This window comes from Lichenostomus cassidix, chromosome 4 (assembly GCF_008360975.1).
Source record: "Lichenostomus cassidix isolate B80296 chromosome 4, HeHo_3.0, whole genome shotgun sequence".
Taxonomy (NCBI): Eukaryota; Metazoa; Chordata; class Aves; order Passeriformes; family Meliphagidae; genus Lichenostomus; species Lichenostomus cassidix.
This window is the reverse complement of record NC_139484.1, coordinates 64397423-64410265: the sequence shown is the minus strand read 5'-3', so window position 1 is coordinate 64410265 and position 12843 is coordinate 64397423. Positions and strand designations below refer to the sequence as shown.

The 12843-nt window shown below is 36.5% G+C and overlaps 1 protein-coding gene across 1 annotated transcript in view; it reads left to right on the top strand.

Moving 5' to 3' along the window:
* Nucleotides 1-11061, top strand: part of LETM1 (leucine zipper and EF-hand containing transmembrane protein 1) — a 29002-nt gene extending 17941 nt beyond the window's left edge. Inside the window, exons 8-14 of the mRNA XM_085059618.1 lie at nt 334-465; nt 1100-1279; nt 1901-2056; nt 2831-2965; nt 3538-3725; nt 5623-5761; nt 7134-11061. Coding sequence (XP_084915744.1) covers nt 334-465; nt 1100-1279; nt 1901-2056; nt 2831-2965; nt 3538-3725; nt 5623-5761; nt 7134-7283 — 1080 coding nt within the window. The 3' untranslated portion in view covers nt 7284-11061. The remainder of the gene's footprint in view (nt 1-333; nt 466-1099; nt 1280-1900; nt 2057-2830; nt 2966-3537; nt 3726-5622; nt 5762-7133) is intronic.
* Nucleotides 11062-12843: the final 1782 nt, after the last annotated feature.

The window sequence follows — 12843 nt, the reverse complement described above, 5'->3', positions numbered from 1 at the left end:
CCTACCCAGGGCAGGGAGTTGGAACTAGGTGGATGATCTTCAACCCAACCCAAACCATTCTGTAATTTTTAAGATGCATGTGAAACAAATCACTTGTTCAAATATTCATTCAATACTTCTTTAAATACTTCTTCAAGCAAAACACGTCTTCCTGTATTTCATTGCAATGGCTGTAATTCCTAGGTGGGTATAGTCTGTAGTTCCTGTGCTAGGATATTGACTGATAAGCAGTGGTAAAAAAAAAAGAGTTACTTTTTTGTGTATGCTTGATTTTGTTGGTTAAAAAAAAAATATCCTGAAGTTGAAGATTTGTTTTCTGTATTGCATTTACAGTGGTTAGATCTGCATCTGAACCAGGAAATCCCTACTTCATTGCTCATTTTATCCAGAGCCATGTATCTTCCTGATACCCTTTCTCCAGCTGATCAGCTCAAAACAACGCTTCAGACACTGCCAGACAGTGTTGTAAGTATTGATGGACATAGTGTGTAGCTAACTTCCAGTGTCATCACTGAAAACCCATCCAGAGCAGTGGATGTTCTTCTCAGTTCCTTGCTTTTCCTTAAAAAACTAAATCATAGTTTATTTGAATCACCTTCAAATACAGAAGTTGGGCTGTGTGTGGAGAGGTATGAGGATAAAGCAAATACAAGGCAGTATTGGATTATGTGACAGCAGACAGTAGTAGCATAAGCAGATTTAGAAGACACTTTCACTTGTATAAAAACAATGAATGCTTCGGGCCATATAAAGACATTAATACATGAAAATACATGATGTTATGTAGAGAGAGAAATTATCAGAGTAGATTGTTGGTAGTCTTGAGAGAAAGAGAATGAAGAACATGCATTATTTCAGGGTGAAAAGTTCACCTTTCCCCCAGAAACAAAAACTTTTGGCAGGAAACTTTCTCAAGACAGAGTCATCTTTTTATGAGAAATGCAAAACTAGGGTAACATTTGGGGATTTTGACTTTATTCATTAGCATACCTGTACTACCTATCTCACTCAGGAGATCTAAACTTACATTATACAGACATATATATGTATATATATGTATAGATACACACTTTTATTTGACTGCTTTTGTTATTTTCAGGCCAAAGAGGCTCAAGTCAAAGTGGCAGAAGTTGAAGGTGAAAAAGTAGATAACAAGGTGCGGCTGGAAGCAACACTTCAGGAAGAGGAAGCCATCAGAAAAGAAAATGAAGAAAAGGAAATGGAAAGATTGTCTGAAGCTGCAGAGAAAGCCAAAGAAACCCTTGAAGTTGCAGCCACAGTAAGTTCTGCTCACAACTATTGAGAAGTAAAAGTCAAGTGATGTGAAAACTAGCATGTTATGAGTTATTGCCTCTGCTCTGGGTATTGTCTGCAAGAAACTGGACTTTAAATCCACATGTGGAAGATGTGAGAGAATATTAAAACTGACTGCAACACAAGAGTTTACTATGAAATGTTTGGCTCAGTCTCAGTTATCTTTGATTTCCTTCTTAATTGGAGTAGTAAGTGAAGACTTCTTTTTCTCTAGTAAAGGTAGTGGTTTTGTTTGGATTCTTTTTCCAATTTTCTGCATCCCATACTTTAAATGTTCTTATCTTTGGCTCTTTCTCTTTGTCATTAACCTGATAATGTTATTGTGTGATATTTGACTATAAAAGCTGTTGGCCTGCTTTATTAGGGAATTAAGCCTCTGGAGTTCACAGTAGTAGTTCATTAAATACAAGTAGGCATGTTAATGTGAAACCACTCAATCTGTTGCAGTTTTTTAACCTGTTCTCATAAAAATGTGTGTGCCTATTTTGGCAACTGTTTCTATTTTGACAAATAATTCTGTACTGATGCTAATACAAATAATGTTATTTTTTTTTAAATGAAACCTAATGAGGTGTTTTAAATTTAGAAGGTGGTGGAACCAGCAGCAGATCTTGAAGCAACTGCTCTGCAAGCTAAAAAAAGCCAGGTGGTGATGGATACTGAACCAGAACTGGCACGGGCAGGTGCAGCAGCACACTCAGAGGCACTGATAGATACAGCACCAGTGTTGGAAGGCATTAAGGTAATCGGGATAACTGCATGTTTTCATACTTATAATGTAAAGATTCAAAGCATCTACATGAGAGCCATGATAAGTCTGTCCTCCACTTCTAACCCTCTCACCACATTCTGTCAGTTAAAAACAGCTACTTAGTGGATTGAAAATTCACCAATGCAGAAGCTGAAGTCAGCACAAAACATCTCCAAGCATCTCCTTTATCTATGTGCATTATTGAAATTAATATACCTATTTTGGGGGGCATTTGCATTGTCTGTAGATGGGATGGACCTGTGCATATTTTATTCTCAGCTTTTCAAGAGACAGGTATGCTTCACAAACTGTGGATGTTCGTCCCCATTCTCACAAAGGTTATTGAAAATAACTTTGCTACAGCTTAACTTTCCAAATGTTACAATTTTCTTTTGGTGTAATTTGTCTTTCTCTGTACATAGTGAATTTTTTCTCAGTTACTTTAGTTGCTTAACCCAGGAAAGAATGAAGTAAAACATTCTAAAGTTAGATGATTAGGTACAGAACTTTGAATAGTCAAAACTCACATAATCAATCACATTAGCTGAACTTACTGCTGGTGCACTTCAAAAAATTATGTACCATAACAAACTAATTGCCTTACCATTTAAAATCTTTGCATTAGCCTCAAAAGGGTATGTGATAGTATTGACTCCAAACATGGAAAAAGACTCTTAAGTCTCTCTTTTCTGTTAAAAGACTGAAAAACTTGGAGGGAAATTGCAAGTGTGCCTTTCACTAATTCAAGTATGTTTTCTGTTTCAGGGTGAGGAAATCACCAAGGAGGAGATTGATGTGCTGAGTGATGCTTGCACCAAGCTGCAGGAACAGAAAAAATCACTAACAAAAGAAAAGGAGGAGCTTGAGGAATTGAAGGATGATATCCAGGAGTATAATGAGGTGAAGAATGGGGCAGGAAAATTCTTTCTCTGTTAACGTTTACTTTTAGCAGAAATGATCCACAAATTTAAAGATTATCTTTCTTGCTTGCTTGTAAGTCTGAAGTTGGAAGCTGAGTGAATGAACTTTATATGTCACAATGCAGAGCCTCATTTGTATAACATGTGAGCCTTATTTGTATAACATGTTCAAAGCCTAATTGTTATCACTGGAATAGTTCCCAGCAGATGAGAATCCTGCTCCTGCTCTTGTTCCCAGGGTGACTGGGGTAACAGGAGCTGACTGCTGCATGCTGCAGTTCTTTCTTAGCGAGTGTAGATGTCAGTATTACAGAAACTTGCAAGTTAGAATGAACCTTATCCAGTCTTATGAAAGATGTGGAAAATAACATTTAAGGGATGCATGAAAAGGGCAGCAGTGTTAGAATTTATTGCTCTAATTCCATCTTTGTATGTCTCTACATTTGTATTTCATCTACAAATGGCTCCCATCTTGAAATGCTGGTTGAAGTCAGTAGTCCATTGCTGTGAATTCACACCAGCAAAATCTTTTCTCTTGACCATTTCTTTTAGGATTTGCAAGAGATAAAGGAGCTTTCTAAAACTGGTGAGGAAGGGGCAGTGGAAGAGTCAACAGCAAGCAAGCGACTGACGAAGAGAGTGAACCGAATGATTGGTCAGATAGACAAAATTATTGTTGAATTGGAGACAAGTCAAAAGACAGCAGATACAAAGCTGGATGGTGATGATACTGCTGCTGAGTAAGTGACCTGGGTGCATTGGAGTCTTTGGCTATTCACCTTCACTCTTGCTTTGGGCTGATGTGTGGTTAGAAAAGAATTGGTGAATAAGTCATTGTTTAGAATGCTGAGATAATTGATTTTAAAAACAAAATTAACAAAATTGTGCTGTATATTTTCTCTCTTCTAAGGGTGAATATGGTTGAACTGATGAAGGAAAAAAGGATGTGTAGTTTCCCAGGTGCTTGTCCTGAGGGTGTTCTGAAAGTCAAAGTGTTGATTATGATCTTACCATCTTGCCCATGCCTCTGGCACTAATGGTGCTACAGGTGAAATCATGCCTTTAGTCATGCTCCTTACACAGTAAATTTGCACTGTGCCATTGATTGAAAAGGTGCACGACAGTGTGATCATGTCCATATTTGTTGTTATTTAGTAGTAATGATGTTAGTGAGGAAAAGAATTGCAAGAGTCTGTGGTGTCTGAAGACAAGTGGGGAAGTGGGTCTAATGGAAGTGGGGAGATCATTTTACACAGTCCCTTTCAAAAAAATTTACTTCATTTCAATTGTTGAACATACAAAGAAAGATCTTACCCGATAGTTTCATCACAAAATCATTTATCAACACTTGTCCAGGTCTCAGTATTATTGGAGAGTCTTTCAGGCAATCCTATGTTAAATGGTCATATGCTGCTTATTACAGGCACTGAAATACCCAAAAACTGTGACACGAATTACCACGGTTTGTGATCATGAATGCTGTATTAATCTAATTTGTGCTTGCACCATTTTGTGTGATTCAGTAAGAGAGTATCCCAGTTCCCAAACAGCATAACTAAACACGAATAAGGATTCTGCTTTTGTTGCTTCTGAGCTCTGTTTTCCAGTCCCCAGGGCAAACGGTCATTTGTTGCAGATTTTGTGTAATAGCATTAAGGCAGCCATATGAATGGTGCTACAGAGAAGCTGTTGATCAAAACCATCTGAATTTGTAAACTAACAATACAATGCAGAATCTGCTTGTACTGAATGTAATTATGCTTTTTAATAGATGGTTTTCTGGATAATTTTGTAGATGATTGTGGATGATTGAAAATTATTAGTTTAAATATTGCTTAGTTGTCCAAAGCTTGTCTTTAAACCTTCAAGTTGGTGCAGTCATTATCAAGCCATGTCCAGGACATTTAGTGGCAGCTTGAGAAATGCTCCTTGCATAAAAGTCTGTCTGTGCCCAGAGGAGCTGGGACTACACTGATAAAGCCCTTCTCTTTAGTATTTATTGGCTTCACTATCTGCTGCATTTGAGCTGGATCTGTGCTGGAAGGTGTGTCTGCAAACTAGCAAAATACATAGGCAAGCAGTGGCTTTAGGTTGCAACAGGCAGAGAACTTGAACTTCATGACATCAGTGAGCAGAGAGTGTAACATCTGAAACCTGCTAGTCCTGCCTTCCAGCGACTCTGGTCCTTGATAGGAGCAAATGAAGCTGATTTTAACAAAACAGCTCAATTGCTCAAGTGGTTAGTTCTCAGCTTTTGTTTTCCTGTGACTCATTGATTTTCTGTCAGGCAGCCTATAAATGTAAAAGGATGACAGAAGCATGGCACTACATCTTTGGTAATGGGGAGTGAGAGGACAAAGGGCATTAGATACACAGTCTGGGAAGCACAGAAGCCTTTATTTCAAATGCTACTGGATACTTGTATTTGTTCAATAAAACATGTGGAAACTAAAAGCATAAGATTCAATGATGAGATAAAAATCTGCTTGCTGATCAGTGACTTCTTTTTCCTTTTTTGCATTCTGTTCAGGATTATAAATAATTAATAGTAGTGTAGTAACTTCCAGTAGTGCCTTTTGTCAACTTTACTCCTTTGGAGTAACTGCTTTTCAAGGAGAGTTTATGCTTTCTCTTCAGGAAGAATCTCATCAGCATTACTGAGCTAATTAATGCAATGAGACAAATTCAGAAGATTCCAGAGGAGAAGCTAACAAGGATTGCAGAGGCACTAGATGAAAACAAGGATGGCAAAGTTGATATAGATAATGTTGTCAAGGTAAGTTTGTGGACTTCTAAAATGAGGCTAACCATCCTACAAGCTTTGGACCTGTTTTGGCATAAATTCCTAGTGCAGTCTTTTGTATGAGTCTTTACTTGATGCCAGTGAGGTTTTTGGTATGTATTGTAAATAGATCCTATATAACAGCATCTTGAGAGTCTATGTGGACTTTTTTTGGGGAGGGGGTGAAATCCATGTGTGTTACCCACATTACCTTTAAAGCTGTAGGTTTTCCTGTATGTCTCAGTCAAGTTCTGTAAAACATGGTAATTTTGTTATTACTTACAAATTGGAGGGGAGTAGGAGAACTACCACTGTTAGTGAAAGTCTTGACATAATATCCATAGATATATTTTATATAAACACAAAATAGTAGCTTCTCTTGCCTACTTGTATACTTTAATGTTTTCATTGAGACCATTATTTCCTGTGCTTGAAAGACAACAGACCATCAGTTGTCCCTTAAGCCCACTGTAAATAACCTCTGTATGTTGTCTGATTTGTCCTGTTTTCTGATTTTGCAGAACATTCTCAAGTTTCCTCTGCCTTTCACCTTCATTTTCTTGTTTCCTTTTTACTTGGTAAATTTAAATATGTCCTGAGACTTACTTCCCGCAAGTCATTCTGCTACTTGATACAGAAATAGCACTTAAACTATGGCCAGCTAGGAAATACAGTATCAGCCTTTTGAAACACATTTTTCCTTTCTGCTGCCCCAGTGGTGATTATCTTCCCTGTTGCTCTAAACAGCCGTTGCACATTTAGCAACACAGATAAAATGTACTTCTAAATTCTGCATATATTGCAGAATAATTCTAGGAACTTGAGGAGAGATGCCAAGAATATATTTGTACAAAATGCTATTTAAAGGAATTTGGAATAATTTACTAGATTATTTTTTTCATTTGCTTTCTGAAAGGCCCACCTCCTCTACTTTTTAGTAGAGTTTTTTTTAAGTTTTTCTAAATTTGTGTGTATCTAGTACAGTAGGTCTTTTAAAATAAAATTAAGCCTATAAATTATTATCTTAAATACTGTTTCAGCAGGTCCTGAATCTCAGCTTTCTGTTGAAACAGAAAAAATGAATGGGTCTGTTTTACTAATACTTTAAAATGTCTTGGTGTGCTGCACACACAAAGGTCAAAAGTTCTAAGTCATTTGGTTTACATTTTAGCTTTTTTTTAATAATGTGGATATATTTGAGGTACTGAGTGTGGTTTGAATTTGTCTTCCGTGTGAGAAAAATGTGCTGTTTTTCTTGAACATGAGAACTGAATACTTTTGTTGTCTTAACAAAATTTATTATAGGAAAATGCCTCAATCATGTAAAAACTAAATGCACTCTCACTTTCATTTTATGTTCATGTAGGTAGTAGAATTGATTGACAAAGAAGATATTGATATTGGCACCAGCCAGGTTGCTGAGATTATGTCACTGCTTCAAAAAGAAGAAAAACTGGAAGAAAAAGAAAAAGCAAAGGAAAAGCAAGATAAAGAAGCTGCAGAAGCAAAGAATTAAGCTTCAGAATCTGAAGCTAATTGCAGTTGTAACCAAAATCTTGTATATCTTTCTGTGTCTAATGGCTACATATTACTTGAGCTTTGTGATTATGGGAAGTGTTTTGAGCTGATTCTGGTAATAAATCGTAGATATGTTTTCTGACATATGGAATGAAATTTCCGTTCGTCTAAGAAGTGATTTACTGTCATTCCATACTGATGAAAACAGAATATGCTTCTTTAGCAGTGCTCCTGCCCACAAAAACATGTATTTGCACTCATTGTTGTGGTACAGTGATCCATTAAACTTGGAAGTTTGCTGTATAAATTAAGTGTATCTATCATGGAATATTTTTTCCCATTTATTTTCTTTCATCATTACATAGGGCCCAACCTCGCTCTGCTTCTACCTTTTAGCTTTTTCAGAATTTAATACAAGATTTCTGTTCCATCACAATATTACACATTTTTTAATCTGCTAGTAAAGATTCTGTGGCTTCAGTAGTAGCTCTATAGATTTAGGGTTTTTTAAGCTAAATATCACTAAGCTGTTGCCTCACTGACAGAGAATGTGGCATTCTGATCACTTTTATGAATTCATGGTTATTATTATTTTCTGTTGAAGGGAAAAATCAGATTTATTTTTTCCTGGAATGGAAACTTGGCATGAAGTTTGCTACTTATGGGTGCCTTAAATTTCATAGGACTAGGGAGTAGAGTATGTTGCTTCTACTCAAAACTCCATGAATTATTAAAGCATTGGAATCACAGGAGCCTTTAAAATAGTTTCAGCACACAATCTGTCACATGGTAAAGTGAGTTAAACTGTCTGAATAGCAGAATGAAAGTAATCAAAAGGGGAAAATGTCAGTTGTGATTTTTTTGCATATATTTTTAAAAACATAGCTTTATCTGTGTACTTGTTTTCCATCTGATAATTATTTACATCATAACTAGTTCTCTTACCTCTCAATTTTCATCTCAGGTATAAAGTCATTAACCAGGTATAGTTGGAGTACATAAATATGTTCATCTCGTGGCTTTGCTTACTGTGCAGTCAACAAGTCATTTCTGGTATTGCCAGTGCTTTGATTACATTATTGGTTTTCTAATTGCTTCTAGTCACTCTCTTTAAATCTGTGACGATATACTGGCATTAGGTCAAGGTTTGCTCATTAATATTTCTTCTTAGTAGTCAATTTTAAAATTTTAAAACTAAAATACTAACTCTGGGATATTCCATAACTCATGGTAGACTAAATTTTACACTTTCCTTAAAATCTGTTATGAAATATATATAGTGTGGCTTGAACCAGCAGGGTTGTGGTTTGGGTTTTTTATTCTGTTTTTATTTTGCACCCAGTATTATGAAATGTATGAACATTCTTGATTTTATGTACACTATAGAGAGCACATCTTACAATGGCACTGTACATGGTGATACTGAGGTGGGCAGTTAGTACTTAAAGCTTTTAGTCATAGTTGCATATTTTTGTAGAAAATGTTGACTCTCAAGCATATTTCAGCATAATTCCATGTGCAGTATTTATCTAGATTGGCTAAATTATTTGTACAAACTTATTTGAAGTTAGTGGAACAAAAGAAGTTTTGACAGTCTCATGGCTTGCATGATATGGACCATTGTATTTAGTTGTTTCCAAAGCAATATGTACAGTGAGATGTACAGTTCTAGAAAAAGTCAGTGTGTAGTTCAACTATTGAGTTCATATTCTGTACAGTTTGCAAAGAAAGCTGCTTACAGCAAGATCCTCCTGAGAATTACTGTAATTGTATCTGAAGTGTGAAATTGCTGTGATGAAGCTGAAATTTCAAATCAGTACAATCTTTATGGTTCATGTATCCCTAAACAAGGGGGCTGTTCTCTTCCTCATAAATTGAGACTAACTTGAAGATTTCAGCATGGAAGTCACTTTGTAGATTTTTGAAGATCTAACTTCACTAGGTGCTTTTTTTTTTAGGCCAACACTTTAGATGAAAATGCAAGAATAAAACTGATTTCACAAAAATACAGTCTAGAAACTAATTTTACATTTTATAATTTACAGCTAGAATTAATGGGCTTTGAAGTATGCTAAATTTTTACAGTGGCATATTTTCAATTTGAAAACAATGCATAAGAATATTACTTGACATTCCTGAAACGTGGTAAAGATACTCTAGAATTGCCTGCTACCTTTCATGGAATACCAAAAACCTAAGAATTGTATTCACTTGAATGCATGAAGATTTAAACCAGGGAAGTAGCAGAAAAAGCTGTTTTCAAATATTTATTGATTAAAAGTTTTACAGAGCTTTAACTGTCCTGAAAGTAAATTGGCTGATTGCAGTATTTGGGAGTAAAACACTTTGCTGCTGTTCTGTGTTTACTGTTCACTTACATTTTCTGTGGATTAAATAAGAAGGGAGCCAAAAATTTCTTTTTTTTTTTTAATTTTATGAAGAATGTTCTGATTAAAATAATTGTGATACATTTGAACTTGCTTGAAATTTGGCATATTGTGAAATCTTTATGTATTACATAAAATTCATTTAAATTCCAGTCACAAATGCCAACTTTCTGCTGATAGCTAGAGCGATCACAGGATGTGAGCACCAACCATAGAAAGGACTTTCATGGGGAATTCCTTCCTTCTTTTGAAAGCAGGCAAACCCATGACAGCTGGATTTGAACAACATGTGTTCTGCAAGCTTCTAAAGACTAGGAATCCTTCGGTGATCCACTTTTACCCAATTTAAAACCTCCCAAGCAGCTCTGTCCCGGCGATACAGGCAACTGCAGCACATTGGAATAGCCTCAGAAAATGTGCTTGGCTGCCTTTTGTGTTGATCAAAAACCAGAAGCTGCAGTACTTTCAGAGAAAGGATGACTTCCAAATGTACAATAACTGGTCAGAATTTATTCCTGAATGTATATTTAATCAGGAGATGTAAATATTTCTTTAAATAATTTAAAGGATATGTGAGGCTTTGATGACTTTGTGACTTACACAGGCAAAGCCTCTGAGCTCAGACTTAGGTAATTGGTAAGACTATTGATGGGGTTGTTGCAGATTCAAATAAGACAGATTTTGACTATAAACTGTTTGGGGGAAAATGTAAACCACACAAAAACTTTTTTAAAATTCCCTTTAGCAACAGGGAAGAGAAGTAGAGTAGGATGTTCTTTTCCCCCTTCAAAACAAGCGTGTTATAGGACCTATTTTATTGAAAAACTTGTTTCTGTTTAATCTTAGCTCAAAAGATGGTTTTCAGAGAGATTTTCATCACTGACTGCATGCTGTGAGAGTCAATCTGTGTGCAGGATAAGTACCAGAAAACGGATTCAGTCGAAGTTTGTCAGCAGGACTACATGCAGGTACAGAATAGTCTCTTGCCAGGGTGAAACCTTACACTTACTTAGGCTTTGTCTGGGGGAAGATGTTACATCTTTTATACAACTCCAAAATACTTCTTGTAACTTTATATCTGCATACCTTGCAATAATTTAAACTTCAGCTACTTCAGCATGTATTTAAATACTTTTAAATTGTTAATATCAAATAATTGGGTATATTTAATAAAAAGAATAATCCCATATTTTGTTCTTTGTATGTATTCCAAGTTTTGCTTTTCAGTTGATGAATATCAGCCTGTGTTACAAATTTAAGTTGAAAATCATTTGTCTGTGCTCTGAGCATACTGGTCCTGTGTTTGCCATAATGCAGTATAAAATTTTTATGTTAATTGGAGCTTGTGTCCTTTGTTTAGTTACAATAAAAGTATCATTTTGAAACCTAGTATCTCCATTATTTTTCTGTTGCTTTTGATTATTTAGTGTTAATTTATTGCTCTTTAGATGAGATGCCAGGCATGGGGCTGGATGCTGATGAGCTGTGTCCATGAAAGTAGTCTTCTGGCTGCTAGAAAAGGATTTGCAAGCATGCAAATGTTGAATCTGCTCTCTAGTGTAAAGACAACCTGAAGACAACCTTCTGTCTTGACATGTTTTTAAAATAATAATAAATAAGCTAGGTTGGGCTGCAGATTTTTCCTTCCTCTTGTGGCCAAATACCAGATAAAAAGATATAAAAGTGGCAGAACTTTTAAGCTTTTCCTTTTAAGCCTTTGTTTTACAAATTTCCTTTAATGACAGATTAAGTAGGGTGAATAAGAATGTTGTGCAACAGTGTGGTCAAACTGACTAGCAGAGGAATTGGGGTTTGAGTTTTTGAATTAAATGTGGACACTGGCAAGTGCCCTTATTCATATTTAGCTGAATTCCCAAGAAAGAGACTGCTGTATCCACTGTTATCTTTGCTGAAATATATTGGTTATACCAGAGAAGCTATACTCTTTAATGAAGCTTTATTACATGTTTACAACAATTGCCTGTAATTGTTAAAATCTAAGGGAAAAATGGGGACAGCTTGTAGATTGAGATAAGGCAGTGTACTAAGGCAAAAGCAAAAATTTGTGCATGCACAAGCAAAGAGAAAAAAAAAAAAAGTTCTCTACTTCCCACCAGCAAGCACTGTTCAGCCACTTCCCAGGAAGCAGGGCTTCAGCAGGTGTGGAATTAGCTCTGGAAGGCAAACACTGTAAATCATGAATGTCCTCCCTCCCTCCTCCTTTCCTTAGCTTTATATCTGAGCTGATGTCATATGGTACAGAATATACCTTTGGTTAATTGTGTCCCCTCCCAGCATCTTGCCCTCTCCCAGCCCTTTGATGGGGGAATGTGTTGAGACAGCACTGATGCTGTCCCAGCCTTGCTCAGCAGTAGCCAAAACAGGTGTGTTATCAACACCTTTCCCAATGCAAAGCACAGCACTGCAAGGGCTGCTGTGGGGAAATGAACTCCACCTCAGCCAGGCCCAGTACAATTACATATGTGGATTTGTGCATTGTCTGCAAATACACACAGAGGGAATGGCAACTGCCTGCTCTAATAGCAGATAATTAACTTATTGCTGAGACTTCACTGGATGGAATCTTCTTTAGCAACAGGCTGGTGTTGCAGGCGGCCAGAAAATTGGTTGGGGAAACCTCTGACTTCATGACATCGCAGTCTGAAAAGGATTAATGTAAAAGTTTTATTGCAAGCTATTTTGGTGAAATGTCATTTAGAGGGTGAGCACATGTGCATAGTGGTGGTGAGAGATTGATAGCCTTGTGGTTGTTTCATCGACCTGAGTCTTGGGAAATCTGTGTTTGGTTAATGCCCAGTCTATCAATAATGCATCACTTGGCTTTTGTGCCACTGTAACATAAAACCTCCTTGACAGTGACTGGGCAGACAAGTTCTCCAGAGCAGTTTCTCTGCACAAGGACCTAGTACAGCATTTTGTAGTGGTAAGGGTTTTAAATACCAAATGCAGACCGTGACAGATCATACCAAGTAGTTTCTCTGGCTAAGGATTCTCACTTTTCTCACTGCTTATATATTTGGTATTTTCTTGAATTATTTCTCAATGTGGATGTGAGAAGGAGGATGTTTGTAGTGTTTGTAATTCCCCATACCCTGTGTTCACTTCCACTTCTGTGTATTATTGGATGTAAATCTTTCTCAGCAGTTAAAT